General features: G+C 34.9%; 1 protein-coding gene across 12 annotated transcripts in view; it reads left to right on the top strand.

Moving 5' to 3' along the window:
• The first annotated feature begins 370 nt into the window (after positions 1 to 370).
• Arms (Ankyrin repeat-rich membrane spanning) overlaps positions 371 to 20,113 on the top strand; it is a 35,379-nt gene continuing 15,636 nt past the window's right edge. For 2 of the 12 annotated variants that reach the window (XM_053770123.2, XM_053770121.1), the window contains exons 1-5: positions 12,122 to 12,782; positions 14,403 to 14,546; positions 15,432 to 15,629; positions 18,723 to 18,832; positions 19,797 to 20,017. In XM_053770123.2, coding sequence (XP_053626098.1) covers positions 12,273 to 12,782; positions 14,403 to 14,546; positions 15,432 to 15,629; positions 18,723 to 18,832; positions 19,797 to 20,017 — 1,183 coding nt within the window. In that variant the 5' untranslated portion in view covers positions 12,122 to 12,272. Of the gene's footprint in view, positions 528 to 1,705; positions 2,336 to 9,219; positions 9,593 to 11,088; positions 11,202 to 11,898; positions 12,081 to 12,121; positions 12,783 to 13,671; positions 13,845 to 14,402; positions 14,547 to 15,431; positions 15,630 to 18,722; positions 18,833 to 19,796; positions 20,018 to 20,113 lie in introns of those variants that run through there. The other 10 variants (XM_053770133.2, XM_053770122.1, XM_053770130.1 and 7 more) reach the window with 9 other exon arrangements.

The following is a 20,113-nucleotide window of genomic DNA, read 5'->3' as shown; positions in this document are numbered from 1 at the left end:
ACAAAACGAGAAAGATATTAGCACTCTGTCCCTTTTCTTCTCGTGTAATTTTAATACACTTTATTCTTTTTTTGTATGGGCGAAAACAAAATATGAAGATTTTTTTCTGTTCACATGTGAAGTGGACTGGTGAGTTATGTTGTATGATTGTGTGTGACCACTGTGATAAGAACATTACATTATACATTACATTTAAAGTACCATAATATCTGTGTGTGTGATGTGAGTGGTTTGCGAGTCATGAGAACACAGGACTACAGCATGGAATTAGTACGTTCCCCGTACTTACTAAATCCATGGATGAGAGTTAGGAAAAAAAGTGTAACTATTATAGTGACAATCATCTTGACAAATTTGTCATTGACATAATGTTTACAAATGCCAGATTGAATAATTAAAATTACGTTACGTCAGGGCAGCCAGGACTTTGTGTTGTAGTAATGTTTGTTAAATAATTAAATATATAAACGATAAACGTATAATGTAGTGCACTTTATTTTAAAGCGACAAGGGTTTTGAATCATCAGGTGAGTCTTATACTATATTAAGAAAACAAGCATTTACAGCTATTTTGATTGCGGGAAAAATATCATGTGTATTTAAAATTTATAGTAAATGCATACTTATTAAACAGAGGAAGCTTTTTTTGTAATGCGTGTATGGTTTATCTTATATATTTTCAGATGGTAATTAACTTAACATAGTAATGTTACAATCTTATTAGATTTCTGTCCAAATACAGTTTAAAAAAGCACGCAAAAAAGGCAAACAGTGAATAGTAATACCTATTAGAGTGTGCCTACATGTTGCATTCTTAGGAGCTTCCAAAATTGTGTTTCAAAACATATTTTTATAAGAAAAGACTAAGTACTGTACTAAAATACCAAACCAAAAGGCTAATGGCATAAAATGAAATTGAAACTGTATTTATTGTATCAAATGAGTGTACTGTATTTCTGGGTCTGTGAACACCTTAATAAATGTGTCATAGCACATTGCTGTAAGAGGTGTAAAACAGTGGAAATAGTTTTATAAATCCTTATCCTTACATATTATAATTATAAAAAGAAGTCCTCCTGTGGCTTCTGTATGTATGATCATGATAAACTGGAAAAATATTGCATGTCTTTTCCTTCCTCAGGAATCCTATTGGTAATAGGTTTAGATGTGTCATTTGTTAAGTTTTTACCCAAGCAAAGCTGGTATGGTTGACAGATGGGAGTTGTTAATATGTGACTTTTTTCTATTTCACAAAAGCCTCAGCCCAATGCCATTTTCTAGAAATTTAGTTATTATTCTTTCAGTAGATCAATAATATTAATTTTCTATGTTCACAATAGATGGCCATTTTAATTTATAATTTCTTGCCAATTTATTAATTTTAACTTTTTATTACACAACTGTAGGTAAATGTAGGCAAGGCATTCTCTGCCAATTAAAACTTTGAATCAAACAAAAATTTAGAGGTAAATCTTATAAAAATATAGTAAATAACAGAAAAGTAAACATACAAAATACATATAATAACACAATAATAACTTTGTTACTCAATAATGCAAAAGAATATTTTTAATTCTATGAAATAATCATATGATTACTTTATTTTCAAAGAGATGTGAAAAATGTGTTAATATCAATGTAACAGATAAATTTGCAACAGGGCTTGACTGATTGTGGTCAGTGATTGAACTAAATCAATTGCTTTGTGGTTTTTCTATTACAACCTCCGCTAGTAGGCGGGCGCGTGCGCCTTATTATTTTGCAATACAAGACTCGCAGCGTCCGTGCACCAGTGCAAACTAGCAGCGCTCGCCTGCCTAGTGACGTGACGACCGACGTTGCTCTCGTTGTTTTGACTTGGTCGTGGCGGGCGCCCACGTGCGCTGGCCAGACCGCCGCAGTCTGTCACCGGCGCCGGCTGACGGTGGCCGCTTCCCACGTTTCTCGCTGCCTACCTCGGTTTACGAAATGTTGTCAAAATTCACGAGACTTTCACGCTACTAGTGCCCGTGTTCGTTAATGTGTGGTGAATCGTTTAAAAATGAGAAAAGTGGATTCCCAGTCTAGCCTGGGAAGAAGTGGGTCGAGGCCATCGCGTTTGCTCATGGACAGCGTGTCCTCCGATGAAGGACCAGAGACAGAGCGACTGCTGAGCTCGCGGCTGCCACCAGCCGTGGTGGCCGCCGCCAGCGGCCGCCGCGAGTCCCTCACTGCGCCCCCATCGCCCACTGACTCGCGCAAGAAGCGGGATCATCGCCATCACTACAAGAACCACTTGCACCACCTCATTCACTGGAGAGACATATGGGGCGGAGAACCTCACAAGGGCCATGAGGTACAGAGATTAATGATCATCTTGATTACCCTTTATAACCACTAAAGAATAAGCATGTTTCCATAAACGTGAAAAAGTTTCCGATCTATTTTACATTTCTCCACTACAAGCTTTTACCAATTTCTTATACCTATCTGACTAAAGTCATTTAATAACTATATAATCTGTTTTATTTCAGTTTGAACCTCTATGAATGCAATTACTGGTACAAGTAGGCACTTTATTGTAAAGGTAGTGACTCGTTCATTTAACCTTGGGTTTGTTTAACAAAAAATGTGACTAAGTTTTCGTTATTTTATAGGCTTTGTGTATTACTCGGTCTTGACATACTTAGTTCAGTTTCAAATGGAGCTGTAAAGTAAAAAACGCAAGATACCATAAATTATCCCCTGATGCATATAAATACATAAGGTATACTATACAAACAAGTTCATTTTGATTGTACCTATACATATTATGTATAAGCCGATTTGCTACCAGAACAGCGAAAGATAATTATTTTTATTTTTTACGTCATTTTACCTAACATTTATGAGGTCGAGATACGTTGAATTCGTACAGGTACAGAATAGGCACAAATTTACAAAGGTCATCAGGCCTATCTTCACTCTTACGGAATGATTCAAATGCAACTCAGTTCAATTTAGGAACCTAAAATGAATCGTATTCATACAAAAAATTAACTCGATGGTACGAATTTGCGATGCAGATCAGTTTAGGTCCTGAACTGCATCGCAATAAGTGATGATGGCTATGCAATATCTTATCTATACTAATGTTTCAAAGAGAACGGATTTGTATTTTACATTTTGTATGTTTGTAACGAATATACTGAAAAAGTACTAAAGCCGCTTTTGATAAAATTTGGCACAGAGCTAGACCAGACCTTCGTAATAATATGACTACAAAACATGCGCCTTAATTCTTATGATTTCTGTACATGCCATTGCAGTACAGGTATTTTGATTACCTAACACAGTTAATGATATAGGTACCTAATAGTAAGGAGATATTATAAAGTACAACACAATTAAGCAGAGCAGTTCTTGAAAAATCCACGGAATACCTAACAATGGTATAACATACAAAGGTTCCATGCGCAGACACGTAACAACAAACCTAACTATGGGAAGTCGCTGGGATATTGACACAAACTACGTACAGCATAGCTCTAAATTGAGACACAAAGAACCCGCATTTTTACCATTACTGCCTGGACTGTCCTAATATATTTGGAATCGAGTCATGTTCCACAAGACATAGCATGAAGTTCATCGGACACCAGGCCTGGGGTGTATTTACATCTAGACACTTTTTATAAATTGCACCACTTGACCTTTTTACAAGCTTTAATCAATAAACTTGATTGCGAGGACTCTAGAGCATCTAGAGCTATTTATTAAAAATTGCATTCATTATGCAGCAATGTTAAGAGAGAAGAAACGTCGATAAAGCCTTTGAAAAGAAAAATAGATAAAAATCAATTACTCTGTAAATTGATTTTTTCTTATTAACTCTTTGATCAGATCAAATTTGAAGAAGGTAGGTTGGTGTATGTTTGTACCTACTTGCAGGTCTCAATTTTCATGAAAACGTTTATTGACTTTGAAATGAAACTTATTTCATTTTTTTTGTACATTATTAACATTTAAAATGAAACTTTGCCGTTGGTTGCTACCTTTTTTGGAAAAAAAATATAATTAAGTTTCCATAATTGAAGCAATGCAAAGAAACTCAGCCGTAGGAGTACTCTTTATTATAATGTGGCCGTAGGTCGAAGTTCAGATTCCTTTCTGAATGCACAAAGTATGTATGTCAACACATGTGTGTTTGCAATAATATTTTGTTTGTAGCGGAAACGTACCCGATTAATGTTGTATTTTGCTACGGTTTCCTTTTGTTTGAACATTTTGTATGCGAAAATGTAACAGTCTCACAATTCGTAAGCAACAAACTACGGGAATATTGGCACAGACTATTTTCTATTCTGTGGCTTGTAGTTTATTCAAAACATTGTGATGAACACACACTTTATTGGTTTTCATGGTTTCTTTGATGTGAGAGCGATGTGTTTTGTTATTGAAATGTACCTAGGCATTTCAGGAAGTAGTTGGAAATCGTGCGTGATAGAAGAGTGATAGGATGGTATTGGCACAACCGCGAGCGCGTCGCTTTGTAGGCTCAGAACGATGGCTCAAAATACAGAAGTGGGCTGGGCTTTGATAAAATATACACAAATGTCAGGCTATTCGCGTACAAAGTCTCGTGCGTGGTGATACTGGCGAGACAACAAGTGCTGCATTACGATTAATGTGATTATATTATATCCAATTCATCTTGGAGAGTAATATAATAATCCTAATAATGCGAGGTGAATCATATACGATGTCGAATGTATCGAGGTGAGTAGTCGAAGCGCCAAACCGTACGCACATTTAATTAGGACAAAATACAGCATTAATTTCTAAATAAATAACATGACAACATTCCAACTACTAAGAACTGCTCTAGCCTACTATAAACTGCGTGTACTCATTTTAATTCAAGCAATTGAAGTTGTAATAGTAACTTCAAGATCACGCAATTGTTTAGTAGACGCGCCGCTCTTCCAAATCAATGTATAATGATTTTGCACCGGGGTTTTTTTGAGAATAAATGTACCACATAATATGTGATATTCTAGGTTCTACTGTAACTTTACGTTAAGAATAACAAACCTAGTGACATAGGATATGTAATATTAACAAGAGCGCCTCTATTTGTTTCTGCTTTGCTATCTCAGCATGAAATGTCACAAATACAACCGAAATTCTAATTTATAATAAAGTTACTTATGCTGCCAGAATAACTAAAATAAATTGTATCACATAAAATCGAGGCTTGTATATTCCAATATTCCCTATTCATACAGGAAATTATACCTTGTCATTGAACAGCCTTTGTTTCGAAGTATTTACTCGTAAATCAATTTTACACATTATAGTGGTTACCACGGCTGATTTGTAATTGTTATCACTGTATGTTTTACATTATTATGTGCCTACACACAGTTCAATAGTCGAAGTACCTACATGCCATTCATGTAACCCTAAGTGATAATTGTATTACTAGTAGGAAAGTAATATCAGATAGCTGACATAGACACAATATATATATATAAGCGAAAAATGGCTAATAAATGCTAAATTGCGGTACTGAAATATTTTGGTGATACATCAATCATGGATATAGATATCTTAATCATCCCGACCAAACAAACAACGCTTGTTAACTAATGACATAAAAGCTGAAGCTTTATCTCTCAGTATCCAGACTACTAGGTCGCTTCGAGGAAATTATTAAAAAATATTGTAGGTACTAATCTTGGCACGTTGGAACGCCTTTATTGACTTAGTTTAAAAAGATTTTTGTTATCTTCGTACTTTTCGTTTCTAATGACACATCATATGGTACCTACTTGTTTCATTTGTCATTTCTGTATATAAACCTTGAAAATATTCTGTTGTGATTAGTCATCCCTCTATAGATAGAATAGGGTTGCACTGTCCCACGCAAATTAGTTTCCTAGACAAAACTTCGAAGGCCACAAAATAGCCGCAATATTATCGTCATTCTGAGACCTTCGTGAAAAGCCTTTTTACTGCGGACTAAATGAGAAAATTACCAAGTCGTTGCATAGCTAGCAGTGAAAGGCTTTTAGCATATGACGACGGCAAAGACTGCGTAGTCTTACCAACTTCTTGATGTGACATTATTTTGTGCTATTAGTTATTCATACGTTCTGTTTATTTCCTGCTTTAGGGTGGTGTAATGTTCTATAGTAATTTGGGTGTATGCATGGTGTGTGTTTGTGTGTGGAAAAATAACCCCCGCCACGTCGACGTCGAAAACACAATCCAGTGAAATCTCTAGGTATAGCCAAGCCAAGTCTAAGGTTCCTTACTGCTATTATTTTATTAGTTATTTACATTTTACGTGACTTGGCCGTTGGTCTATCAACCAACACTTAATTATGCTTAAATAATGAAATCATTATATAGTTCAAGGTTTGGTCGATAGTATTTCGCTGTGCATCATTACCACATGACCTCATCAGGCCACATCTTTGTTTACCTCTTTGTTTCTCGTTATATCAATTACTATACACTTGGTAACAATCAAGTAGAATAATCATTGTGGAATAAAAAGTTTCGTAGCTTAGGAAAAATAGAAAAGTCTATTTTTCAATTAAGAAATTTAGGAAAAACCGTTATAAAAACCTTTTCTCAAAAAAAAGTGCTTTAATTACGTAATGTAAAAAGATATATAAAACAATGGTCGTGGAGATAAGTATGATGATTCATATATTTTGGAAAGTATAAGTAATCAATCAAATCTTATTTATCTAAACATGCACGTGTCGCGAAGCGAGTTGATGATTAAATGTAGGTATGGTAGGTACTAGTCTATTTTGATTTTATTGGGAAAAGTTACGGCCTGAGAAATAGGAAGTTTATGACCGCGGTAAAATTTCAAAATTACATCAATTACCGTAGCCATAAAGGCCAGCACTTCTGGGTTACTACCTCCATAGCACTAATATGGATCACATAATCTATGAATAACGTCGGAAAATTCTACCATCAAAAGTCTATAAAAGAATTAAAAGTAGTTTCCAATAGTACTATAAATACGAAAATTAGATTGTCAACTTATAACCTATTTACGTTTTATCTAAGCACTCAATCAACGAAGAAAACGTGGAAAATTAAACGCGGGAATAAGTCAAAAGTTAATTTAAATAAATACGTGTAGATGTTGTAGGCAAAAGCGGGTATAGATCTGTTTTGGAATTAACTAAAAAGGCACAAATTTTACAATTACTTAATTTTAATAAGCGAGTGTTGTTATATGTTATTTGCTCTTATCGGATTTTCAGATAACCCCAACCTTATGATTATTCGCAGTTTTATTTACAGTGAAAATACAGATACACGAGTTACTTTATTATGGGCGCTAAATTAACTTTATTTATTACATAAGAATTATAACAGTAAATTGTACATGCGGCAAATTCTTGTAATACGAGCGTAATGCTATTGTTTGTTATTACGTATATTAATTGTGCATACGATAGTTATAGTTACGTTATCAGTGCATGGTCACTTGATTGTGCAGACGCAACTCGTATTATTTAGTATGCTATACACCGGCTTTAATATTAACCTCGGCGGGATAATTAGTAGTACTGTCGGTGTCTCTCAACTCGACAGTATTTTAGCTATCTAGGATACCTTGGCATGGAAACTGAAAATGTTAAAGCCATTAGACGTAAAAACGTCGATTATATGGTTATTATTCTTATGACGGATACAAGTTTTGCACTTTGCCTAAATATTTTTTGTAATCCCACGTTACATTTTTGCATCTAGATAGAGTTCATTTTTGTGATCATCGGTTAGATTTCAACCACATTGTCGGGAAATATTTAACTGTAATCTTACAAATCACGATACTATGTAATATAATCAGAATAGGTATAATAAGATAGCGTATCATAAAAGTTATGATATGAACTGATTGAAATCAGCTTTAACAAACATGGTCGAACGGTATCCTATCACAAGAACGGAACATTGTATTTCTTAAATCAATTCAAAATGTCATAGTAACATCCCTACAAAACAGCGAAACAAATTATTTTTATTGCTGTTTTATTTATTCAGCTGCTTATCTTATTCCAAGGTTTTATTTTAAAGGTAACTTGCCCGTGATCTTTCCAGGATTTTAAATTCGATATCTCATGTTTTTAATGATGTCTAGTTTTATTTGTCAATTTTTGATTTCCGCATGTCACGATGTCGCCATTGTGTTCGTGCTATCTGGTTATTTGGTCGTTACAGTCTGCTATAAAGATTAACGCTCCATTAACGTATGGTAAAACCGTGACTACGTTATTAGACTTGGTATTCAGTAAGGACAACTCGCACATTTGTATGTTAGCAGAATTTTTGAAATCAATGATACCCTAAATACATATAAGTGCGTGAACATTTAATAAAATATTGTGTATATAAAACCACCATAAATAAATATACCTACTAAGATATATTATACATTGTTATTAATTAGTTATTTTATATGCTGTGGCAATTTATTTTATATGCTGAACACCTGTTGTAATTTATATTTTAATGGTTTATTTATAATCATGAAAAGTATAAATTTTTGTTTCTGTTGCTGTTACTAAATGAATTCAAATGTTGAAAAAATTCATAACTGCAATAACCTGTCTTTAACCGGACGTTACCCATTCTTTATTTATGTTTTATTAATTTACGCTTATTTCTTGTTTTGATCAACCAATAAATTATCAGTTATGATTGTGTAAAGTCTTAACTGTAACGCCATCTATATCTGTATCTAGAATTCACTTCCACACTCGCGCATATTCATGCGCAAGCATGTTTGTGTGCTGTTTCCGTCTACTTGGTATGCCTTTATAAAATTCGATAAAACGACGTTAGATGGCGCTTTCCCAATTTTAAATAAATTACATATATTTAAAATATTATTTATTAAAAATAATATTAGTCTAGCAGAAATATCGATACTAAGAGGTATTTAATGTTAAAAGTAATTGTGGTTATCATTACATATCACTACATTTTTATATTATTAAAAAAATAAGTAATTAATAATTATAGGGATAAAACCAATCAATTCATAAATTGATCTATTCTAATCTGTCTTGGCGAATATACATTATACCAACCTAATGCCAACCTAATACGATTTCATAATCTTGTCGGTGGCACTGTCAATAAACAGACCGATAACTGTGATAAGCGTACCTTATTTATAATTTAATTCTATTATATTGAATCTTATCAGTACAGGGATAGCGCCGTATGAGCCCTGGCGTTTAGTTTCGGTTCAATCTTCTAAGTGAACTGCATAATTGAATAATCAAAACTACCCGCAAAAACTGATGCGGTTTACAATTTCAATCAGTAAAGTTATAGCGTGAGGGTTTAGTTTCGTGTTGTAGTTTGAAATAAGGCAAATGTTGATATGGCACATGATGTATCGTGTTAGAAGTGTTCGGACTAAAGTCGGGTTGCTATCATGTGGTCGGATAGGGCTGGCACCTCGACTCCGGGGACTGAGAGACGCCCCCTGATGATGGCGTTGCGGGTGCCTCGGAGCTATGGAAGCGTGTTCCCATACTACAAGTTTGTGAGAGACACCCTGAGTAGCGAGCCGGCAGTGACTGAGGTACTGCGATGAATCTTTTTCATGTCGTTATTTGTCTGTTGTTAATCTTTTTCATGTTCTAGTTCTAGCTCTTATTGCACAAAATACTTTCATTTTAGGCATTTATTGAAGGTATTTATTATTATTATTTAATTAGAAGCGATGAGTTTATTATTTTAAATATAATCTGATAATATATTTATAATAAAAATGGAGTTTTTCACAGAAATAATTAAAATAATCATACATAAATACATTATTTAAAATCAGTATCCAGAAAAATATTGTTTATGGCAACATATGCCTAATATGGTGTCGTCAAAAGTCTTTATCTCTTCAAAAAACTTCCTACAATTATATGCAATAAATATAGCGATAAAACAATTCAATTCAAATTATAGACGAAAGAAGAAAAAATCTTATTCTCCCAATATTAATATAATATATTCATAGTTTTTTGGTCATATAACCGGAATATGAACGTCAACAATAACTTGCAATATATACAATATTCATTATTATTAGTATTTAGTTATTTCCGCTATTAGTTCAGAAGGACCATGGAACAAATAAGGAGAAATCCCGGCGAACTTGTGCAAAAGAACAATGAAAGGCACATAAGGGGCGTGGTAGGGCTTATTTTTTTACCGTTCAAAAAGAGGCCGCTTCCCCACTCTCTCTCCCCACTCTCTCTCCCCACTCTCTCTCCTCACTCTGCCTCAGCCCCGCGTATCGTCACACAACTTTTGTTAGAGAAAAGCGGGAAATGGCAATAAGGCCTCTTTGATTTTGCATCGTGGTTCTATTCGGCCTTGTGTAATCGAGTAGTGTGTAGTATTCGAACATTTTTTGTTCCAATTGCACTGCTGCTATAATTAGAAAACTATTTTTATCATTTTTCTGTTTATTGGTTATGCATGTCTTTTCTGGCCAACTTCCATGATATATGGCACTCATCGACACATTCATTGTTGATTTCATTCATGCACGGTCGTGATTTATTGATCTTAAATATAATCGTCAATATTTTACTGATTTCTTGTTTTGCATTAAATAGGACAACTTGGATTCTTCCATTGGATATAACTTTGCCTATAAGGTTACCAAAATAAACTTAAAAGTTTATGAAATTTTGAACACAGGTAGAATTTGTTGCACAATTTGGCCAGATTATACCTCCTCCAACACAAAAGCACATTTTTATTAGGCCGCAATTAAATCAATCTAACTTCCACTCTAGTTATACCTAATTTATATTTGACTAGCGTTATGACCGCGACTTCGCTTGAACTAATATCATATAAGAGTTTCAACGGTAAACTCACTATCACTCCGTGCTATTCCCTCCAGCTATACATGCAAACGATGGTGTAATAGTCGTATTTTTACTGTTATCACATAAATCCCTTTGTTTGTATTTGCAAATGTTTTTAACCCAATATTATCACAGCATATAAGCTTTTGAAAACAATAGCCACTATAAGTAGTGGACAGTGGAAATTTATGTCCAGTATGCTCGTTTTGACCACATTGGTTTCACCGGGTTGTGATAATATTGCAATATTGCAAGTAATTGCATCTATGGTGTGCCATGTTGCGTGCGGCATCTTTCATACGGAATTATGGACAGGTACAACTATGCGTAGGTAGTACTTTTATTTATTTCTTTACTTGTGAACGTGCTTGATTGATTACTATTTTTTTTATTTACAACTAACATTTGGAAGTGGCGGTCTCTGGCATATCCAAAAATATGTATATATAGAACATTTTCGTGCTTATTAGTTTGTCTCGCCGTATAATATTTGAATCGCATATTTGCATCGTTGTGCTTGCTTGACTGCGCGCACGCACAGTGACGCACACGCACAGGTCGCGGCGGATCCGCGGCGCTTAACTGCGTGGAATCCAGTAACCCCGTTAATCTTTTTGCTCTCCTTTTTCTGCGAATCTTTACCTCAGGATGTTTGCCGTTTACAGTGATAGAATCGTGAACCGGTTATGATTATGACCTCATAAGTGTGAGAGCACTCTCTTTTAAACTCAAATCAACAATTTGCTATTTTGCCAGCAATGTTTCACGTATCTTGTACCTGCGCATTATTGTATTATACTGATGAGAAAAAGAAAGGCTAAAATCTACCTTAATAGTAAAACATTTAAAGTCAAATATCAATTCGTTATTCTTTAATGACCAATCAAATTAGACCAGTCGATTTAGCTTATGCTGTTGTTTATTTTTGTAGTTTACATCATAAGTACCGTATGTTAGATATAGTGTGTTGATAAACCTACACAGTGGAGCTTAAGTAAATAAAATATAAAGACGTAATGGGAGCCGGCTGGGTGTGGCGGGGAGAGGTCCACGTCGCGGGTGCCCGGGCGCCGGCTGGCACAGTCTGCAGCGACTCCGAGCGACATCATGCTGCCTCCAGAGCGATCCGAACACCGCAGCGCATCTGCGGTGCTCAAACGACTCTCGCTACGAACATTTAGCACATATTCTCTCGTACGTATCCAATGCGTTCATTCATACGGCGCCGCGCCCTCCGCCCGCCCTGCATCACACGCGCTCTAAATAGTATCCGCCCAGTGTGCGGCTTGTCGTTCCGTCGTAGTCGCGGTTAGTCACCGCAATAGCAAATTTGTCATACGACGCCGTGCCGCGCGTTCGTTTTATTATGCGCGAAATTGAAACACTATGTCCCTTCCGCCGCATCTTCCGATCTCCAACAATGATAACGAGTATGTACACATACGTAGCCTGATCGCAAATATACATAGACCCAAGAATGTCTCGCGGCCCCCGACCTCGCCGTTTGAGAACGGAGCAGTGCTGGAGGTCGTTCAAGAATCGCCAACTTCTTCGGATACGGAACGCAGCGGTTCAGAGATCTCGGAGAGATCAGGGTCCGAGAGGTCGGAGAACGTGGACGGTGATGTGACGCCGACGAAGCGTGCAAAGAGCAACAGTTTTGCAGGATCGATGCTAGCCCCCACGATGCCGCATCACCCCAAACGGCGGAGACCATCTTTCTTGCACCTGAACGTGAGCGCAGACAACACGGAGCACCTGGGGCCGGCGTCCGCGAGTGCGCACCTCACCGTGCCCAAGTTCACGGTGACCGCGCCTCCCGGGGAGCACCACCGCCGCTTCAGCCATGGATTCGCAGGGTTCCATGGATTTGCCCTGCGTCGACATTCTAATACGGTCTGCGCAACAATCAAATTGCAAGTGTGACTGCATCAATTGTTTAAAATTTAAGTTGTTGCAGACGGCAGTCTTACTAACAGCATGCTTAAAACTAGTGATAGAAATAATTATTTTTACACTTAAATGTAAGTATTTTATTTTAACTGATAAACTTTAACTGTTGATTTTAGTGCAATCAAAAATTAAGCATTTATTATTACAGTCGTACATATACATATCATAGACTGAAGGTAGTAATAGTCATACGCACATATTCTAGATTTATGTGATTATGATTAATGTAATCAACAATTATGCCAGTAGTTGTTTTGTAGTAAATAAAACACTAAATTTTTACCGTAGTGACTGTCCGATATTCTTCGAATACTATTGATATATTTTTCTGTAACTAACAGTAACATTAAAATATTTATTGACAGAAAAATACTTTATTTCCTCTCATTTGAATTTTGATAGACCCAAATATTCTCAAAAGTTCATCACTAAACTTGGTTACACTCGCGTAAAATATTGTACACTTTCAGTTTTTGCTTATTTTTATACAATTTATTAGGTAAGTACATCAATATTACTTTTCTTCCTTATCCTAAAACTTGCGGATAATGACACAACAAGAAAAATAAATATAACTCTACAATTCACAAACAAAATAGTTTATACTAGTTGTGTGTATAGCCTATGTAGTCCTAATAAATATTTTTAAATTCATAATTATAATGCAGGTTACGAACATTTTTTCGCGCTCGTTTTTATAGGAAGTACGAGTAGACTATTGTTTTTAATGTTATCATGACTAATAAATTTCACGTGAAATATCCAAACATTCTTCTGTAATTTATTGGGCTACCTTGCGATATCACGTTATCACAATATCTATAAATACGTTCATTTTAAGTAGTGAAGTGTGTCGAGCTAACGTATTGCTCTCGGTGTAATTAATGAACTCATTGTTACATTGGCCGCAAAATTATCTCAGTTTATTAATCTTAGTGCGTTTCTATTGTAACCCTGTAATTTCCAGTTGTCAATATGTTGCGCTGGAGTTTCCATCCGAGCGAAGTATTTAAATTTATATTATTTTTCTTTATCTATTTTTTTAGTAATAAGTAATAGGATCTGTCACTATTTTAAATACCAATGTAAAAGAACAATCATGTTTTCTTCATAACAAATATTAAGTCTCTGTTTGATTTTGGAATGTGGTTTGTTATTTTAACAGCATCATGATTGTGTCCTCCCCTGTTCCCTGAGTTTGTTAATGATCTTACATGGCATGGCGTCTCTACCAGTGAAGTGCATTGCGTGTGTTGTGTGATTATCACTAACATAAAATTTTATTTCCTATTTTTCTTCTTATATTTCTTATTTGTCAATTTCCATTTTTAATGCAGTAAAATAATCTTGTTATGGTGAATTAATGAATTTAAACCGCTACTGTTTATAATTGGCTAAGAGAAATTTATAATGTACTATTTATGATTAAAAAATCGAATATTTTTCTTAATATAGTCAACATGCTGTTTGCAAATTCGCCAATAATAAAAAATAATATTAAATCACTTTCTTCACTCCGCGCAATCAAGTTACTTTTTATTTTAAAAAATGTGTTATTTGCAGAGCCTCCACCGCAGTGAGTCGATGGTGTCGCTGGCGTGCTTCAAGACGCTCTCGCAGCTTGCGACCGGCGACACCAGCGCCACCGCCGAGCTGCAGCAGTTCCTCAACTCTAACAAGAACATCAACATTGACGACAGAGACGAGGTGAGACTTCAGCTACTCAGATGCCTGCTCCACTGTATCGGCAAATATTTGGCGGTTTCACCTTAAGTTACCCTGAATAGAATTAATGAATATAATTATATGTAACGGTGAATAGCGGTGAATTTGCTATTCAGCGTATACTGCTGTTTTTTTCTTGCGGTAAAAAAAGCTCACATGCAAACTACGCAATGTACGTTCATTCTGTCTGAGTCCGCCGATAATGCGGAGCTGGCAGATATAAGAAAAAGGTCGCCAGCGAAGTATTATTAGGTCAACTTCGTTTAAAATTGCTTTTCTTTCATAATTTTTAGTGACTATCCTAACTTAAATTTCCATTAAAGATTTATGCGCATTTGCGCATAAATCTTTTGCTCCAGACTATAAATTCAGATAATGAATTTTATATCTGTTTTATTATGACTATAATGTTCATTTACAATTTGTAAGATTCTTATCCAAAAGAATATAAAGATATTAACAATGATAGCCATCTAATATGTTGCATACTAATTCACATAAATAACGAATAGTCTCAATAATCTTATCTTTAGCAACTGAAAGACAATTTTTAATTTTGTCATTGTGTTTAAATGATTCATAATTCAACGAACTGAAGACCTCTATAAAATAATCACATAGAGTAATGGACACATTTGTGTACCATCTAATCAGATTTATTACTTTATGGACATTTAATTTATTGTACATAAACCACAGAAATGTGACCTAAACCATCTTAAATGAAGTTCGATTTGTTTGAAACTGAAGTTAAATCCACAGCAGCATTATCTCTGCAGCATTTTAGTAAAATTAACTATAATATTACATATTTTGTCTCTTTTCATGTTCGATTTTTATTTTATTTTTAAATATAATGAAATCCAGAATGGCACGACAGCGCTCATGTGTGCGAGCGACAACGGGCGAGCGGGAGCGGTCCGGTTGCTGCTGGGAGCGGGCGCGGACGCGGCTGCCGCCGACGCGGACGGTTGGACGCCCCTGGCTTTCGCGGCCCGCGGCGGTCACCTCGCCGTTGTCAAGGACCTACTTGACGCCGGGGCTAAAGTCGACTCGAGGGACTGTGTGAGTTATTACAAAATCATATCCACATATTGTTAAATGTTCATAATATCCATTCGCATTCTGTAAGTACCTATAAGATTTATCTACGTAATATCTAAAAAGATTGCGTGTTTCTTATCGATAAAATATTAGATTCGATTTAGTGCGGTTGTTGTTGGGAATGTCGGGATCTTTTAACGAAGTATGAGAGGCGTTACAGAAAATTCCTTATTAATTAGGCCGTGATATTAATAACCGCGTTCATATAGATATAGCATATGCTGTATCATGCGGTGTCCGTCATCGTTAATTTCAAGCCATTAACTGTGTCAATTAATAAACTATGACATGAACTTATATCGTTACTTCCGTATTATTTTCCCTTGAGGACTCCACATGATAATGTTATGCGCATAACATTGGAAAATAATATCGAAATATTGGAAATATCAATATTGGAAAATAATATCGAAATTTATTTTAACTCTCATACTGAACAATAAAATGTTGTTTCTTATTTTTTCTTATTTACATTAAAACTGGTTGTGAAGTTCGACTATAGATAGTTATATATGTCAATGCATTAATTAAAACGTTTTTCCTGGTATATTTAAGTTAAATTTAGATATTAGTTTTGCAATGGGAAAAGTATTCATACTAATATTATAATTTAGACGTGTGTTTGTTTGTCTTTCTATCATGTCAAAAGGGAACAATTAATTAATGTGATTTTGCCGCGGGCGGAGCCACAAGCAACAGTAATTTAAATTAAAAGAAAAGTTAAAGTACGTAATAAATTAATAAGAAGTTTCGGCATTAAACAAAGTTAAGATGACAAAACAAAGATAAGCTTGGCACATGGGACTGCACAGCTGTATGAGTTTTTGCGTTTATTTCGGTATGTTTTGTTTCCGATTTATTTATATATCTTGACTGTGGTCGTGTACGCACACATGTCTGCTTATTGATTGCTGTTTCAAGAATGTTCTGAAATGGAGTTGACCTGTAAAATAATTACTTCCATCTAAACCATTGGGTACATACTTAACCTGTTGGAATATTATTGTTTTCAAAATATAAAACAGAAAATATTTATGTAAGTTTATATAGAATGGTATATTTTTTGTTTTGTTTAGTACACGCACTTTACCCTTTCTTCCTCTTTCCTCTCTCGGGTCTGCTGGAAGAGATTTCTTTAGAAATAGGCAGTGCCTATGTATTATTATTCCACTTTTTTTATATATATTCTGTGTCGTGTACATAAATTGGTAAATAAATAAATAAGAAAATGCATGATGCTTGTGCATTATTATATTCCACTGCTGTTATTAGAAAAGACAATAATTATGTGAAAGTAATGCCAATAGGGTGTTATTTTTTCATAAAAGTATTTTTAAATTTTATGCAACTTTGTAATGCAGTTGCATTTTATTGCAACCCAAACATATCTAATCTAGAGCAATGACCAAAACGTATTCTGAGACAAGTGTTCTCAAAATTGGTATATTTATACTTTGAGTGGATCTTTGCCAAGATGCCATCTACTATAGGACATTGTGAAAATACGGCTGACTGCAGCCATTATGAAATTCATAATTGATACTGGAAAACTATGTATATTACTAATGTATAAAAAGAGTTTAAGCTAAGTGTATAATATCATATTATCACGAGAAATAGTCGTGATTTCGACATAAATTCAAAATTAGATAAAATATTTGGTTATTGCCAATGATTCCTGAGGAACTTTTATAAAGCGTGCAAAGACGCAGGCTAAGACTAGTCTTGTTACAATTGTATTTTTTATGACTGAGTGTGACGTGACTCATTATGTGGCATATAACACTATACATATACATTCCGGGCAATATTAATAAGTAAATCATTAATCATTTATTATCATATTCGGCTACGCTTACTAATTACACAGTTAAAACACATGCCTTAATATTTCGTCGAAAATATTATGACATAGTGAAAATTAAGGACTGCTTTACGAACCTTGAGCTCTAATGTATTCTAGTCGTTTGTCATGATGAATATGATAATGCAATGCAGTTTGTGACGATCTGATAAGATCAAATAATGGCAAGGTAATAAACAGTAAACACTCATGAGATTACTATGAATTGCTATAATTACTGGGAATCTAGAAAACAAAATCATATTGGTAAATCCAGTTTTATTTTTGGGTGGTCAAAATAACGTTAACAAATAAATTAACGATGATTTGAAGAAATCATTATTAGAGTTTTATTTTATTTTTTCAGGTCTATGCCAAAACTAAAAAAATGAATAACATTTTAAAAAAAAGGGGGGTGCGTAATTTTAACACTATAATAACGACTGCATGAGGTGTTGAAATGACAATGTTTTAGAGTACTCCCTATTTGCGGTCGAGAGATATTTATCTTTAGAAGAGTTGACAGCGTCGTTGACAGATAGAGGCTAGTTGTGAATACATCTGTCAGTTATGAGGACTAGTAATTGAATTTTAAATCAGGAATTATGGTGATGCTGGCACAAATTTGCGAAATATATTAGTGTTAATGTAATCAATCTCTCTCGTCCTCGCGTGTTTCCGGTTTTAATTATGGCTTGACGTCCGGTGTCCGCCTAATAAATCAGTAAACCTTTGGACTTTGAAAAAAGATCTGATTTTATAACCGGCTTCCTGACTGTTAGGCTTTATATCCCTAGTCGTCTTGTATTATATATACGGGCGGATGTATAGTAGAACGATTCTAGGTCGAAAACCATACGTCGAAAATTTTTGTGTTAAACAAATATATGAACGTTATAACTGAAAATATAAGAGTAAGAAACAGACTTCATGTGTTAATAAATTTATGTACAAAAAGATTAACAAAGATTACAAACAAAGAAACAAACAAACTTCTCTATGAGTTTAGAAATAGAAATAAAGACGCGAACAGTGCCTTTGTGTGTTATTCACGTGACAAGGGTATTATATGTAAAATTTGTTATCTTGTAACAAAGGTCATATTATTCATTTTCACTTTAGAAAATTACCACTAATATCGTAGGAACAATAGGAAAACGTTACAACTACTATAGAAACTGCTAACTTGCAATATTTTATTTTGTTTTTAGGGTGGATGGACTCCTCTGATGTGGGCTTCCTATAAAGGACACGAGGAAGTAGTCGCATACCTTCTGGAGAAAGGAGCTGATGTACATGCACATGGCAACTATAATATTAAGTATGCACATTATCATAAATTCAGTTATTAAATTGCTAGTTGATATTTAAATTGCTTGCAAAACCCCATAACTATATGTACGTTGGCGTAAAATGTCCTTAGACAATAATCCACAAATGCGATAGCACTTATGAAGAGGACGGCATATATCAAAGGTAACAAATGTAGAATATATATATATTCTATATTTACAACTCCTGTTGTTGAATGGCCACGGGTGTGATTTAGGTTAAATTGATTTTTAATAGATTGATCTAGGTCTTAGATTTTTATCTATGTATGAAAGTGCCCCAGCAGTGGGGACGTTTAAGTGGCTATTGACGATAATGATGTAAATATTATATATTGTTATGATATAAAATATAGTGTAAGTCTTGAACTTAGTTCAAAGTTTTGTTACTTACTTTATGGGGTTAACTCGATATGTATCATTTTTATTAAATAAAAATAGAACTATCATTTATAGCAATATATAAAATATTGATAAATATCATAATATCTACCTACAAATCATAATTTGTAGGTATATTCTGGACATTAATTCCCAAGTAAACTCATAAAATAGAGATATGTGAGTTGAGATAATTTTAAAATTACATTATTAGCGTATTATGACACATTGTGAGTTGACATATCTCTTTACAACCACAACACATGTAAATTGCAATTTGTATTGTGGATATAATTTATGACCTAACGTATATAATAATAGGTAATATAAACAGAATAGTTAGTATTATAGGTGTGTTATAATGCCTTGAGATCATTTGTGACCTTCGCGCCTGTGCATTTTTACGACTTAGGGCCATACAGACGAGCGTCACTTTGTCGACGGCAGCTCAAAACCGCGCGACATTGTGCCCACTACAACTACACGCATCGACTAATTATAGTGGTAGAACCACTTACTGCCTCATATATTTAATCACCAACATTTGCACGCTATATCATCTTTTTTCTCCAGTTCATTAGTATGGGCAGCGGGTCGCCGTCACAGTGGAGTAGTGCAAAGATTGCTGGCAGCTGGCGCGAGGGCGAACTCTTGCGACAAATATGCAACCTCGGCGTTGACGTGGGCGGCGAGAGCGGGCGATGTGACCGCGTGTGCTGCGTTGTTGCGGGCGGGCGCGGACGCCAACACCGCGGGAATGTATTGCTGGACGCCGCTCTTACAAGCGACGCATGGTGAGATATATTTTTCTTTCTTCTGTCGATTCGGTTAAATTTGTGATATATTTTGTAATTATACAATAAAGACCCGTGCACACCGAATGCATTTTC

This window comes from Plodia interpunctella, chromosome 3 (assembly GCF_027563975.2).
Source record: "Plodia interpunctella isolate USDA-ARS_2022_Savannah chromosome 3, ilPloInte3.2, whole genome shotgun sequence".
Taxonomy (NCBI): Eukaryota; Metazoa; Arthropoda; class Insecta; order Lepidoptera; family Pyralidae; genus Plodia; species Plodia interpunctella.
This window is presented reverse-complemented; position numbering and strand designations above follow the sequence as displayed.